The 15,773-nt window shown below is 45.1% G+C and overlaps 2 protein-coding genes across 2 annotated transcripts in view; one reads left to right on the forward strand and one right to left on the reverse strand.

The window, feature by feature from the left end:
- LOC135906620 (oxidative stress-induced growth inhibitor 2-like) overlaps positions 1 to 15,773 on the reverse strand; it is a 280,892-nt gene that overhangs the window by 238,521 nt on the left and 26,598 nt on the right. The gene's annotated exons all lie outside the window — the stretch shown is intronic.
- LOC135906622 (aquaporin AQPAe.a-like) overlaps positions 1 to 15,773 on the forward strand; it is a 49,154-nt gene that overhangs the window by 16,228 nt on the left and 17,153 nt on the right. Inside the window, exon 2 of the mRNA XM_065438093.2 lies at positions 11,213 to 11,293. Coding sequence (XP_065294165.1) covers positions 11,213 to 11,293 — 81 coding nt within the window. The remainder of the gene's footprint in view (positions 1 to 11,212; positions 11,294 to 15,773) is intronic.

Genomic DNA, 15,773 nt, shown 5'->3' on the forward strand with positions numbered 1-15,773 from the left:
GATGATGATGATGATGATGATGATGATGATGATGATGATTTAAGAGTGAGTGGGATGTGCCAATGGCTCTTTGAGTCGCGACGTTCGTAAGACCTCATACATTTCAATGAAGGCCGGGGGCGACGCATCCTTTCTTTTCAGCTCATGGTTTTCATTACGCTCCCCAGATATCACGCGTGACGTTACGCCTCAAAGCGCCCAGGCCTATTCTTATCTAGCGTGTGTTCGCCTGTTGGGATTAGAAGTATCTGCCCAGCACTTTGGCTTCCCGACACACCAATGTGCAAATGAGCGGGCGCGGGCTGCGCGAAAGGAAAAGTCCGTCACGCGCCTGTGCCGCAATTTCTCTGAACCAATTTCTACATCGAAAATGGGATCGTTAATTCGAGTTGTACACTACAGCGGGGGTGTTCCCTAGGTGTTCTGTCTCGCTGACGCGGAAAGTTCTTGGCAGGTGGCGTCCTTGAATCACTAAAAGGGCGCCCGCGGTCTTCACTCATTGGTGTCGCTCTTCGTCGTCAGCCGGTTGGGCAAGCGCCCGACGCTTGTTAGCCCTTTTACCTGCGACCGCGTTGCTCGTCTTTCCTGGACGTACTCATTCAGCGCTTCAGAAACAAACAAAGTAGCGCTTGCCAACCAAAAAGGGGGCGACTTTCGTAGCCATCTTTGCTTTCTTTTCTTTTTTTTTTTGTCCTCATTACGTGTCGCCGTGTCATTGCTGATGGGACCAGTGCCAAGCGAAGAAGGCGCTCTGGGAAACTTCTAGAGGGAAACAGAAGGAAGCAGTGGTTAGCGTGAATCTGCTCTGGGATGCTGACGCTTGCACAATCTGACTCCGAGCAGGCCAACTCTGTGATGTACAGTCGTGCTCATCGCAACCCATCACAATTACTCCAGACAGGTGGACATTAACGCAACTCCATTTGTGGAATGAAAGTGTAGGCTTCTTCGGACGGGGAGGAGATTTAGCGCTTTCCTTGTTCATTTTGCGAGCACGATGCTTGAAGCGTTGTGTACGCTGCGCACGAAGTATATACTGAGAGTAAAAGTGATACGCGTATGGTCGTTTCGTTGAGCGCTGGCAAAAAAATAATAATAAAAAGAAACGTTAAGTCAGGTGACTACTGAGCATGAGGAATGATTATAGTCTGCCAGATTCAGAATGTAGAAGCAAAAGTTCTGCCACTGACTCGTATGCATTACGAATGAACTGAATCACGCACCTATCGGTGCACGCAGAAACGCGGTGATACGACTTTACCCTCCCTAATTATCGGTTTGGTGCATTAATTTGTACTCAATAATATGTGCACTAAGGATCGAATGTGAACAAGCGTTCATTTGTAAGCAGGCATGCATCAAATTATAAGGAGAAAAATGAGTATACGTAGCAATTGTAGAAGAAATTGCCGCGTAATTGAAGCGCATGCGTATTGCCGCGTCTCATAAGTCGTGCCCCACGTGTCCGTGGCATCACCCGTAAAAGCAGACTGTTTCACGGTAATCGCGCGGGACGAGCAGCAAGAAATGATGGAGTACGAGCTCAGTCTTCGCTATGTTGGGTGCAGGCGACTCGCTCCAGAGCGGTCGTGCTCGGGAGGACGTCCCTCCCGTGTGGCCCGCCTTGTACACTATTATACGGGGCGATAATACCTAAGTTTCCCCGGAATTTTTAAAAATGGCCTGTGATAGATAGCATAATTATTCTCCTTGAGCTGGGTTATTCGAAGAGGCGCACATTGCTATAACACAAAAATTCACAACACATATTCAACAAATTAACAAAAAATCGCTAATTAGCTTCTTCATAAGTTCCTTCACGGCACATATTGCAATTTACGAATTGTAGCCGGCGAGTTTGCAAGACGTACCCAGTTGAAATGAATCTCCAGGATGAAAGCAGTTTCGAGATATTTCTCAGTGTGGGGCGAAATACGTGAACGTTCCAGTTACTTTTGTGCTTCAATGCATGAAAGAGCGTTTTGTTAAAAAACTAAGTGGAACAACACTAGGCCCAACGCGGTGGCTTAGCGCCTATGGTGTTGCGCTGCCAAGCACGAGGTCGCGGGATCAAATCCCGGCCACGGCGGCCGCATTTCGATGGGCGGCGAAATGCAAAAACGCCCGTGTCCGGTGGATTGGGCGCACGTTAAAGAAACCCAGGCGGCCAAAATTAACCCGGAGTCTCCCGCTACGGCGTGCCTCATAATCAAATCGTGCTTTTGGTGTGCGAATACCACAGAATTCAACAACAGTGCACTCTTACGGCGAGTTTGATAGCGCATATCTTCAAACTGGTGTTATTCTGGAAATTCATTCCAAGTGGAAACGCCTTGCAAACTCACCGGCTCATATTCGTGCATTGCAATATGTGCCGTAAATAATTTATAGGGGAATTAGTTTTTTCTTAATTATTTGAATATTTCATTCGATTTCTCCTGCAAGCAATGTCCGCCTCACTTAATAATCCAGCTCTAGGACTGGAATTATGTTATCTGGAACATGCGATTTTTTAAAAAAATTCCGGTGAACTTAAGAATGACCACCCCGTATAGTATAGGGCGGCGGTCCGACTTTACGTGCGTAGTGGGCTCGATTTGCGTGTTAGACGTTTCGACGTGACAGGACGACGTCACGGACAAGGACCATGCCTCGTGGTTCATAACGGCGGTTAGAAAAATTTATTTACGGGGTTTTACGTGCCAAAGCCACTTTCTGATTATGAGGCACGCCATATAGTGGGGGACTCCGGCAATTTCGACCACCTGAGGTTCCTTAACGCGAACCCAAATCTAAGTACACGGGCACTTTTCGCCGCCATCGAAATGCGGCCGCCGTGGCCGGGGTTTGATCCCGCGACCTCGTGCTTAGCAGCTTAACTCCACAGCCACCATAACGGCTGGGTCTGCATAGCGGACGGAAGGAAGGACAGAGACTACATTCGTGCGCTACACAGACAACACCCCCACGACCAACTCGACCAGGCCTCTACCCTAATTGCCTTGTGGCTTTCCCTTGGAGCGGCAACCGTCGTGAGCCGTTCACTTTGTCTGCCTAGGGCGGCGCGCAGCCTTAATTCAGGGACCCTCGATCACTGCTGGTACTGAATATCGTCCACTTCGAGTTGCACCTTCTGACTTAATGGTATCGTTGCTATTAGGCATGACTGTAGCGCAAGAACTCTTCAGTTCAGTATAGCCAGTTGCGGAGATGGGCCTTTCTGATAGTCGGTTCTGGCTTTTTATTCTCGTTCCTTCTCCGATTTTCCTCTTCTTCTTTTTGTTCTTTCCATAGCCTGTCTGTTTCAATATGGCGAGCCTGGTGTCACTTTCAGGGCAGTTGCTATCGGTCTATCTGTCGAGCCTCTCGAGTGCGTTATCAGTGCTGTGCTACATTGGAAATGGTGCTCCCGAGCAGGCCCGCCTTTTAGCTGCCAGGCTCGACTATTCTCGGTTGTCGTTATCACCAAGTGATTCGATGACGCTGTCAACGGCTTCATGGTTTGATACCATTGAAAAGGGAAGACAGTTGAAAAAAAAATACTCCGCATGGCTCTTAAATCGCAAGCTTTTTTTGCCTTGGTCTCACGCAGCATTTATTTGTAATGGAACTTACGACAATGTCGACATAAACGTAAATCATTAAGGGAGATTTAAAGAAAAGACAAGTGTGTCAAAGCTTTCACCTAGCCGTGTGTGCTACATCAGAAAGTGAATCTCATTTCGTGAGACAATTTTATTTTTACTTTGGTATTAAGTAAATTATCAGTGTTGCTGTCGCAGTAAGGTCTGAGATAAAAAAAAGAATGAAAAAAAGAACGGCACTTTATCGTGCAGGCAGTGGCGATTAAACTGTCGCCAAGAAGAATGAACTAAAGAAACAGAACAATGATGAGCTCGACACTATATGGCATGCACTCACAAGAAATTTACAACATTCACATTTACGGCTTGTTGGTGCCGATGATGGCCTTCGTAACACTTCTCTGGCATGCTCAGTCGCTCCAAAGCCGCAACGGCCCAAAAAAAACATAAAACATGCCATTCCAATTCTGCTGGTTTCATTAGTTTCATTTAACTAGCTGTTTGCATGTACTCGGGATGTCCGCGCGGGTGAATTCATTGCTTTACCTGTAGACGTTTAGAGCTATGGAAAGAAGAATGATAGGTGTAACGTTAAGGGATAAGAAAAGAGCAGATTGGGTGAGGGAACAAACGCGAGTTAATGACATCTTAGTTGAAATCAAGAAAAAGAAATGGGCATGGGCCGGACATGTAATGAGGAGGGAGGATAACCGATGGTCATTAAGGGTTACGGACTGGATCCCAAGGGAAGGGAAGCGTAGCAGGGGGCGGCAGAAAGTTAGGTGGGTGGATGAGATTAAGAAGTTTGCAGGAACGGCATGGCCACAACTAGTACATGACCGGGGTTGTTGGAGAAGTATGGGAGAGGCCTTTGCCCTGCAGTGGGAGTAACCAGGCTGATGATGATGATTTCTGTTGCACGTATTGAGCAACAGAAAGCTGTATCGTGAGTTTTTCATGTTGCACTACAATTATTCATTGACACTTTTCGTATAGTTATAATAATTAAGAAGCGGATTAATCAATACTAATTATCTAATTAGGCGGAATGCAAGAAATAATCGGAGTATCTCCAAGCGACGGCAAACAACATTACCCTGGTTCGGCCCAGCTACGTGGCTTTTGCATATTTTTGAAGTTTGCTTCAAGTTACGTGGGACACCCGGTATTCCGTGCACATTCTCTTAAAACATGGATTCGACAAAGGCCTGCGCCAACAGTACGCTTTTGAACGGGATCGTGTCCTTTACGCGCCATTCATTGTGACACGTCACGTTATTTTTAAAATTTGACCGAGGACGTTATATTTAAATGACCTCACTCCGAACAAGAGCAACCATGCAGAACAAGGCCTCTTGTCGATAGTCTGCTTTGCAATCTCGCGCTGCACATATTATGCAACACTAACAATTTTTTGCCCCAGAGCAAATGGCCACGTAAGGTGTGAACACTATAATGTGTTTGTCTATACCTCTTTCCGTGTTGACGGCACGTCAATACAAGATAGCGCTTTCACGCGAGTCGGGCGTGCGCGGCGTACAGAGGTCGCTAAGATATTGACGCATCTTTTCCATAGTTTGCTCCCGTTGTTAGATCTCTCTCTCTCTCTCTCTCTCTCTCTCTCTCTCTCTCTCTCTCTCTCTGGTAGGCTGCACTACATGCACGCCGAATCTTCGTCCCAGCATGCGTAGGTGTACATGGCCAGCGCATCCAAGAAATCGGGCGCCTCAGGCACAGCGAGTCGCGTGGTCTTTAAAAGAAGGCTCACGCAGAAGTTGCGTGTTTACGCAACAAGATCGCGGCTGTTGCGTCATTCGCTATGCCTTCAGGGCTGCTTCGGAATAGCATCCGATACAGAAGGCTGAATCGATTTGCGACAGCACGGGACTCGGAACGATTCTTCGCTGGCATCAAGCCGCGTGGTGTCCCGCCAAGTGCGCCTGGCTGTGGGCGACATGTGTACAGTTTACGAGGCCAGAGCGAAGCGTCATCCAAGTGCGCCGCGTTGTCACGCAAGTGGGCGCGTGCAGATACGAACACCCTTCGTCTTCGCTCTCCCGTAATGAATACTCGGTGCAGATCTAATATTGCGAGCGTCGGCAAGTTAATTGTTGAAATGACATTGGGGCACTTCGATGAAGAAATCTGACGTGTTGACAGCATCCGGTAATCAACATTCGTACGCTAACAGAGCACGCGAAATTCTTAAAAGTAGATATGTCGTTTGCTGCGCGGCCGTCAAGTGATGCCGGCCACGTTTTTTTTTTTTACAACTGGCGCGAGTTTACTTGGGCCGACCCGAGAAAAGCGGAGACGAAAGAAAATTCCGCCTCCATTTCACCCTGTGAATGTGGATGTAGTACGGCGAAGCTCTTGCCGACGTTAGACAAGCACAACCGACGTTAAACAAGTACTACCACTACAAGCGACGTACATCACGCGCGCAGGCACCTGTGCGGAAGTGCAGCATACATGCTCATTCTTCTAGGCCCTTCGCTAAGTGCAAGTGCCTTATTGAACTAAAGGAATGTTTAGAATTGAATTGCGTCAGAAAATTGGCGTAATGTAACACTTGCAAGCTGGAGACATATGATAGCTTCGGATACACGAGAAAATGCGGTTACGCGGAAACTGAAAGACAAAGCCCTTTTCGTTTGATGTCTGTCTGAGTGGCCGCGACCGCTAGGTTGCGGCAATGCTTTTAGACAGTGTTTGCCATAATGCTGATTACGGTCGCAGCACACGCTGTGCGACGGGTGCAACGGGCAGAGCGCCCACGCATCAAAGACAGATAACTGTGCGAACACGTTCGTCACGCTTTTATCGGAGTGCGCGCAAATGCAGCCTACATTTCGATTCTTGTAGGCCCTCCGCCTAGCGCAAGTGCGTTATAGAACTAATTCAATTTCTCAAAGTAAAATGCGTCAGAAAATTCGTAAATTACGACTTACCCACGACCTGCAGACGTCATCGGATCGGACTGTAATTTGAGTATACGAGAAAACATAATTCTGTTGCGTGGAAATTCATACATAAACCTCTTTCCCGGCTGCCACTCGAGGTATTAGGGGGGGAGGGGGGGGTCGTGAGCACAGACCGAATGATTTCGACCAACTAGAGGCTAACAGCTTCGCTGCATAAAAAGAAAGAGATAGAGTTTATTGTGTCGTCGATGGGAGGTCGCGAATCGCTCCTTCATAACCTCATCGGCGCATACTCCGTATATCATCATAACTCGTAGTTGAAAGATCAAAGTACAGGGTGTGCAGCTTTGAAGGATGAGAGGCTTGAAGAGTCCGTGGCCGGCCAAGACCTCGACCTTCCGTCCGTGCTCTCCCCTCGCAGTAACCTTGGCCGAGCTGACACGGCGAAATCTACCGTTCCCGTGCCTGTGGCGTCCGTTTGTGCCCTCGCCGCTCGCTTGGGCTCACATTGTGGCAGGAAGCAAGCCCGGTTCGGGCTTCTGCAGTACCGGTACTGGCACGCATTAGCTACGGATAGTATACGGCCGGCATTGGCCTGAAGGGCTACGCGTATCGCCGTCCACGTCGTGATGAATCGAGCGTCCCTCCATTTGCGGCGTTGAATGCCACCCGGTAAGAAATATCCGCCCGCATAGCGTGTCCGCCGTGCGTTTACCGTAGAATTCTTTTGTTCTCCCGTGATTGCCTCGTTCATTGGGTTTATGGAGGAGAATAACAGCGTCGCTAATAAATAGCCATTCCTCAGTTCATTCGGTTGTTGTTTTTTCATTGTTCCTTTTCCTTTTTCTGGCAAAACCCTAGACCAAGCAGAGAATCTTTTACTTGTAGGCAACACGTAATACGTGGGCGGTTTCAGGAACTTGAGATACACAGCATTTCCTAACACACTTACTCGTTTTGTTCCATCCGTACAGCCTTGACGGCACGGATCACAACCGTAATTGTTTTATATTTCTATTAACCGCGCTCAGTGATTCGGCTCCTGCGCGTTTTTGTTATTGCTGCGGGACTCGTGGCGCGCACGAAATGGATGCTGACGCTGAGGTATAACCGTCGTCCTTCGGCGGTTAAGGACCACAAGAATATGCTTGCTTTTGCACGTAAATTGCTCGCAGTCATAAGCGTCCCTTGTTATCTATAGCTCGGCCATATTCTTCTCGCATATTCTATTATCGCTGCTTCAGCGACAGATAAAATACGCGTTTGTCGGGACGCCAAATATGGATATTAAGTTAAGCTCGATTCGTGAATTACGCTTCCCGAATAGCAACAATATATGTGAGCGCCATCTAGAGCGCAGACTTGGTGAGCCAGAAAAGACGCAAACACGAAATACGAGCGGCAGTTTAAAAAAATTATATTATGGGGTTTTACGTGCCTAAACCACTTTCTGATTATGAGGCACGCCGTAGTGGAGGACTCCGGAAATTTCGACCACCTGCGGTTCTTTAACGTGCACCTAAATCTAAGTACACGGGTGTTTTCGCATTTCGCCCCCATCGAAATGCGGCCGCCGTGGCTGGGATTCGATCCCGCGACCTCGTGCTCAGCAGCCTAACACCATAGCCACTGAGCAACCACGGCGGGTGCGAGCGGCAGTGTCGCCATGACGTTTCCGCACTGGCTCCCTGTGACGTCACACGTTTTGACGGCGTCTACTCGGGTTGTGTTAGTTATTTACCGATACTGTACTGCAACAATATACTTAGCATATGCTGTGCGGAGTCGAAGTCTGTATAATTGTTGTTTCAACGGAGCGGCTGATGCTAAGCGGTTTAGCGAAGCGCCATGTTTAGCTCGTATACTTAATGTAACCTGCAGCGTTCCGCGCAGTCGGCAAAGCAAGTTTGTCTGTGGATCCGGCAACAGAAATCACTCTCGCCACCCGCAGCGATGACGCACATATTTTCGGTGTGCGGCGCGTACCACCGCATCGGCAACGACGTTCCCTGTAACGTGACAATATTTGACTTTGTGTCCACTGGAATATAACGTCGTGCATGATGAAGTTTCCAAGCTGCCTTTTAGCATTTCGTCTTTGTATAAGCGTCTTGTACTTCGTGTATTATAATGCGCTAATAGCTGTCCCTAAGCTGTACATGTGCGTTTTATACTCATTCATGAATTTTGGAAAATAAATAAATCGTAAGCTATGCGTAGTGAAACACATTAAAACATTCAGAAAGATAGGACGGAAATTTTAAAAAATTCCGCAGCTTTGATCTCGTTTTCTGCTTCCTTTTTTTCCTTTATTTTTATTATATTCTTTCTCGCTCTGGTCGCGTGTCCGTGAATCTGAGCCATCTCACGACTACTGTCTTTTCCGCTTACTGTGTGAGACGTGCAGGAAAAAGATGAAAGAAAGAACGAAAGCGGTAATATTAGGCTGGGGTGTGTAAACTTCCGCTCACTCAATATGCTAGAGTTTCCAGTGCGGTCAAATGCTATATGCAGTCGGACTTGCAAGTCTCGAATTGAACATAGGATCGGTAGACTACGCTTTAAAGGTGCTTAGCCATAACAGCCCAGTTGAAAATGACAACAGAGGTTGTGTTCAGTACTACAGAAATTTCTGTTGTACAACAGGATTTTTCTGTAGTAACTACAGATTCCTGATGGAGCGACAGACTTTTCTGATGTACAACAGACATTTGTTGTTGCTACTACAGAAGTACTGTCTGTCGTATGTCTGTTGTTACTACAGAAAGCTGAAGCTCTACAACAGATTTTTGTAGTACTACAGAAATTTCTGTTGTACAACAGGATTTTTCTGTAGTAACTACAGATTCCTGATGGAGCGACAGACTTTTCTGATGTACAACAGACATTTGTTGTTGCTACTACAGAAGTATAGTCTGTCGTATGTCTGTTGTTACAACAGAAAGCTGAAGCTCTACAACAGATTTTTGTAGTACTACAGAAAAAATTGTCATCACTACAGGCACCCTGTTGTCCCAACAGAAATGTTCCTGAAGTAACCCGAAAAACTTCTGTAGTGCTACAGAGAGCTGTTGAAATACTACAGAAACCTATTGTGGCAACAGGCCCCCAATTGTCACAACAGAAGTGTTCCTGAAGTAATGCGACCAACTTCTGTTGTACTACAGAAAAATGTTGTTGTACGACAGAAGCCTATCATTGCAACAGGCCCCCAGTTGTCATAACAGAAGTGTTCCTGAAGTAATGGACAAACTTCTGTTGTACTACAGAGAACTGTTCCACAACAGAAACCTATCGGCGGAACATGTACCCAATGATGACAACAGAAGTGCACTGAAATTGTGTGATGCGACAAGCTTCTGTAGTGCCCGGTTGAAAAAGACAAAAGGAATTCCTGTCGCAACTACAGAAATTCTGTTGTACGACAGAAGTCGTTGACATTTCTTAATTGGGAGACATTTCTGACATTAGGACAGAAATTCTGATTTCGCAACAGAAGCATTCTGTCGCGACAACAAGAGTTCTGAAGTCGGGCTTCTCGCCCTTCTCTGAAGCCGGCAATGCTGATGGCGCCGACACCGGTAATAAAGTCGACGTGGCGAATAGTTACAATTGTGCCGTGACGACGCGGCACCACCAACGCCCTACCGGCCACCTCAAAATCGGCCACTGATCAAAATCATACCATCTGCGGGAATGGCTGCGTATCCGTTTTTTTTTTGTAAGATGTGGCACACAGGCCTGTGGACTTACATGTGCTGTTACACTGACACATTAGTTAATTTCCCAGGAATATTTCACAAGCTTATGCGAAGCGGAAAAGAAGATTTGGGTTGTTCCACAAAGTTGCGTGAAAAGCTGTCTCGCTCGGGTCTCATTAATCTGGTACAGTGCTGCCGTGAGAAGCCAGTATGCTGTCAGAAAGAACTCTCATCCACGAATGTTCATTAGCTGTTTTGCATTCAACACATGAATTATATGCGCGCTCAAAAGTGTAAAGAACGAGAGACAACTGTCGAAACTAGCAGTAATAACCCTAAAAGTCAACGTTGTCTATTTCTGAATGTCTTATTTAATAAGGATATCGTACATCAAAATCGATGTTCTAGCACTGCAAGATGTACGTCGATGGTACGAACACTCTTGCTCTTCTAGAGATGCGGCACTTGACGCGGTGGAGTGATAGCGGATCTTGGCTCTCAAAATGCAAATGTAAACATCAGCGCATCGGCTCGTCGTACTGTTCACATGGCCAAAACGTACCCTCGAAAAGCATGTCAGGGGTGGTGCAGTGGTAAGATGCCGGGCTCGGAATCGTGAGGTCGCATGTTCGAATCCTAGGTGACGACGTTTTTCTTTTTAATTTTTTTTAACTTTTATGTTTTTCTTTTTTGTACTAACAAATTTACATAACCTTACGGACGTCTCTGTCAATTTTTAATTAAATATTGATCAAGAACTACACAACTTTCTACTACAGGACGTCACACTACAGACAACAGAACTACAGACAACAGAACTACAGGCAACAGAACTACAGGCAACAGAACTACAGGCAACAGAACTACAGAAACAACGTCCCAAAATACGACAGACTCTTAAAATTTCCTGTTGTGTTTTTCAACTGGGAGATATCCTATTTATCCGAAGAAAATACATTGCCTAATCTGGCGCGCTGGCGTGCTGTTTATTTTGCCATTGCAGGTCCGGTACACGGGAGCAGGCATGAACGTGGCACGCTCTTTCGGTCCGGCGGTGATGTCTGGAATGTTTGACGACCACTGGGTAAGCAGAAATGGCATTGACATGCTTCTTTTGGTGACTTGCACCGATCGGTGCACTCTCTCGAACAGCTAATGTTCAGGCTGGCCACGCACGTATACGTGCGTGCGTGGCCATCATGAACATTAATTGCTCGAGAAAGTGCACCGAACTGTGCCAACTTGGTCGCCGTGTCGAAGTACCACGCAACACTTCGACAGTGTGAGCGGTGATGTGGACCAGGGGAACGAGCAGCATTGAGAAAGTAAGTTGGCTGAGCAAACATAGTGGCCGTGATGTCGTCAGTGCAAGCAGCTCATTGCGTTTATATACGTATCATTTCCATGCCCACAACGTAATGAACTTCACCTTCGGCATCCCCCCTTCCTCCCCCTTCATCACCAAATCACAAAATAAAGGTTGGAGCTGAGTTTACAATCATGGCAAGTATGGTATTGAAGCTCTACTGAATGAGTTGTAAAAGAAACATGTGTGACCTTGCTCAATCGCAACCCACACTCCACCAAAGCAGAGTTTTCCGAGACAAAGAGGTGAACGGCGAAAGCCTACTCTTCCTCCTTTTATCAATCGCCTCTTTCTCTTCTCTCTTTTAGTCATTAATGCTCACTACTAAGCATATTTAGTCATTCGTAATCAATTGTGGTCATTACAAGCCATCGTTAGACATGTTGGTCATATCGTAGTCATTAGTTTTCATTACAAGTCATTTCAGTCTTTATTAGTAATTACTGGTCATTACTAAACACATTAAGTCATTTCTAATCTATTGTAGTCGTTACAAGTTATCGTTGGACAGATTGGTCATTTCATAGTCATTACTAGTCATTACAAGATATTCAGTCATTATTAGTCATTACGGCTCACGAGTAAGCATGTTTAGTCATTTGTAATCAATTGTGGTCATTACAAGCCGTCGTTAGACATATTGATCATTTCGTAGTCATTAGTAGTCGTTTTAGTCATTAGTACTAATTACTAGACATTTCTAGTCATTTCTAATCAATTGTGGTCATTACAAGCCGTCGTTAGATATATTGGTCATTTCGGAGTCATTAATAGTCATTACAAACCATTACAAGTCATTACAAGTCATTTCACCCATTATTAGTCATTACTGCTCACTAGTAAGCATTTTTAGTCATTTGTAATCAATTGTGGTCATTACAAGCCGTCGTTAGACAAATTGGACATTTCGGGGTCATTAGTAGTCATTCCAAGTCATTCGTAGTCATTATTAGTCATTACTAGTCATTATTCACCTCTACCAATCTCTATTATAACGTTATCATTCACTAACTGTCACTATCAACATTTTTCATCCTTTAATCTGTCTTCATATGGCGTGATGACGCTTTGGCGGACACTCTGGCGGTGAAGTCTGCTGAAACATATTTCACCATGAGCCTAGAAAGGATTTCACCTTTAAAAAAAAAGGAAAGGAAAGGAAGAAAAAAGAAATGAGGGGCCCGAGGCTCCCGGCGCGCTCCGCGTCCCTCGGCGTTTTCCCGCAAAACAAGCGTTTCCTGTCCCTGTGGCAATTTCTTTCAACCCTCGTGCATGGCCTCCGAGAGCGGACGGCACGCGTCTGCTTCCACCGCGCAAGGCAGCAGGTGGCTTTGAATGCACGACTGTAAACGCTATCAAACTAACATCTCTGAATGTTGAAAAGAAAAGCTGATTAAAAATCTGGAGGGCCCCATTACAACGCACAGCTTAAGTAGGAATGTTTACATGAATTGCGTGCCGAAATAAGTTTTGAAATTTAATTGGCTGCGTCGAAGGAGGTTTTTAAATGCTCCGATGGCAAATTGCAAATCTCTTACGCCACCCCACTGCTTCCATAACGTTCGTGCTTCTCCAGCAGGTTCCTCTCAAAGCAAATTTTATTTCTACGAAGTTTACTCTTGTTACACAATTCATTCGCAACCGCAAATGAGTCTCCCCGTCAAGCATTGAGAAGAAACCCATTTGGCACAAATCTGAAAATTTCTTGCATGGATAGGCCGCGCGCCTTTAGACATGGTGGAACTTCCTCCTCACCCAGACACGATTACACACAGAAATAAGTGGGTGTAAAACTCCGCTTTCACTGATATGAAAGTACAGATACGTTGACAAAATGAAATTGTCCCAGTTACCTGTTGTAAGCGTACGGTACGTCCAGTATAGGCTACTGCAGGAGCAGACTATCTCCATAGAAACGTGCTCATGGCACAAGTGGAGTTGATAAGTTCAGTCTATTATTGTTATATATATTTTAACAAACCGGAAATGCAATGGGCATCGTCGCAATGAGTTTCACTAGCGAAGTAAGTTCTTTAGTTAAATTGCATAAAATCGATGAAGATAATTTTTATGTTGCGAAAAGGACAGCAGAAAAAATGCAGATTTTGTGCACTTTGGGAATCTATGGTAGGCACGCTTTCACAAGCCAGCAAGGCGAACTGGCGCTTTACGACGAGAGGCGCACCAAAAGACTTCAGTTACAAACGTGTCACTCAGCCACCATGATGGATTTTGCCGAGCAAGCGGAAGTTATATTAATGCGAAATAATTTTATATGACCGATGAGGCTGAAAAGCCGGTGTTGTCCGCAGTGAGTGGTAACAAATATAATCATCATCAGTGACGTCATCAGCACGTTGTGTAACGTCAATAGTAATACAAAATTAAAGTTAGAACAAGTTAGAGTAAGGTGACTTGAGGTGGAGTGATTAAAGTGAATCAATGTGAATTGAAGTGGATTAAAGATTGATACAAATTGGAGCAATGCGGAATAAAGTGGATTAATCTGGATTAGGTTGGTACAAATTAGACCAAGGTGGATTAAAGGGGTTTAAAGTAGGTACAAACTAGAGCAAGGTGGATTAACGTTGGTACAAATTAGAGCAAGGTTGATTAAAGTGTATTAAGGTGAATTAAGGTTGGTACAAATTAGAACAAGGTGGATTAAGGTTGATACAAATTAGAACTGAGGTTGAACAGCGCCAATAAAACAAGGACCTTGTTTGTCCTTGTTTTCTCTTTGCTTTAATTTGTGCCAACCGTAATCCACTTAAATCCACGTTAATCTACCTTGCTATAATTTGTATCAGTAGGATCTTAATGAGGGCTAGTTGGTTCATATTTAGAACTGAGGTTGAACAGCTCGAAGAAAACAAGGACAATCAAGGTCCTTGTTTTATTCGCACTGTTCAACCTCAGTTCTAATTTGTATCAACCTTAATCCACCTTGCTCTAATTTGTACCAACCTTAATTCACCTTAATCCACTTTAATCAGCCTTGCTCTAGTTTGTACCAACTTTAATCCACCTTGCTCTAGCTTGTACCAACTTTAATCCCCTTTAATCCACCTTGCTCTTAGTTTACTTTTTATGGGGTTTTACGTGCCAAAACCACTTTCTGATTATGAGGCACGCCGTAGTGGAGGACTCCGGAAATTTGGACCACCTGGGGTTCTTTAACGTGCACCTAAGTCTAAGTACACGGGTTTTTTTTCGCATTTCGCCCCATCGAAATGCGGCCGCCATGGATTGCTCTAAGTTGTACAAACCTAATCCAGATTATTCCTCTTTAATCCGCATTGCTCCAATTTGTATCAACCTTTAATCCACTTGAATTCACATTGATTAACTTTAATTCACTCCACCTCAAGTCACCTTACTCTAACTTGTTCTAACTTTAATTCTGTATTACTATTGACGTTATACAAGATGCAGATGACGTCAGTGATGATGATCGTCTTTGTTACCACTCATTGCGGACAACGCCAGATTTTCAGCCTCATTGGTCATATAAAATTATTTCGCATTAATACAACTTCCGCTTGCTCGGCGAAACCCATCATAGTGGCTGAGTGACACGTTTGTAACTGAAGTCTTTCAGTGCGCCTCGTCGTAAAGCGCCAGTTCGCCTTGCTGGCTTGTGAAAGCGTGCCTTCCATAGATTCCCAAGGAGCACAAAATCTGCATTTTTTCTGCTGTCCCTTTCGCAACATAAAAATTACCTTCAGCGATTTTACGCATTTTAACTAAAGAACTTACTTCGCCAGTGAAACTCGTCGTGACTATGTCCATTGCATTTCCTGGTTGTTAAAATATATATGACAATAGTAGACTGAACCTATCAACTCCACTTGTGCCATAAGCAGGTTTCTATGGAGATACTCTTATCCTGCAGCAGTCTATTTAGGACGTACGCTTGTAACACTTCATGAAGACGATGTCCTTTTCGCAACCTAAATGACCAGCTGAAATCATCTTATTTTCATATCAATGAAAGCGAAGTTGTACACTCACTTATTTCTTTAAGTAATCATGACAGTTCCACGATGTCTATAAGGCGCGCGGCCTATGCAGGCAGGAAATTATCAAATTTGTGGCAAATTGGTTTCTTCTCAATGCTTGGCGGAGAGACTCATTTGCTGTTGCGAATGAATTGTGTATCAAGAGTAAGCTTCGTCTTAGAAAATGTTTTTTTCGA

This window comes from Dermacentor albipictus, chromosome 1 (assembly GCF_038994185.2).
Source record: "Dermacentor albipictus isolate Rhodes 1998 colony chromosome 1, USDA_Dalb.pri_finalv2, whole genome shotgun sequence".
NCBI classification, from domain to species: Eukaryota; Metazoa; Arthropoda; class Arachnida; order Ixodida; family Ixodidae; genus Dermacentor; species Dermacentor albipictus.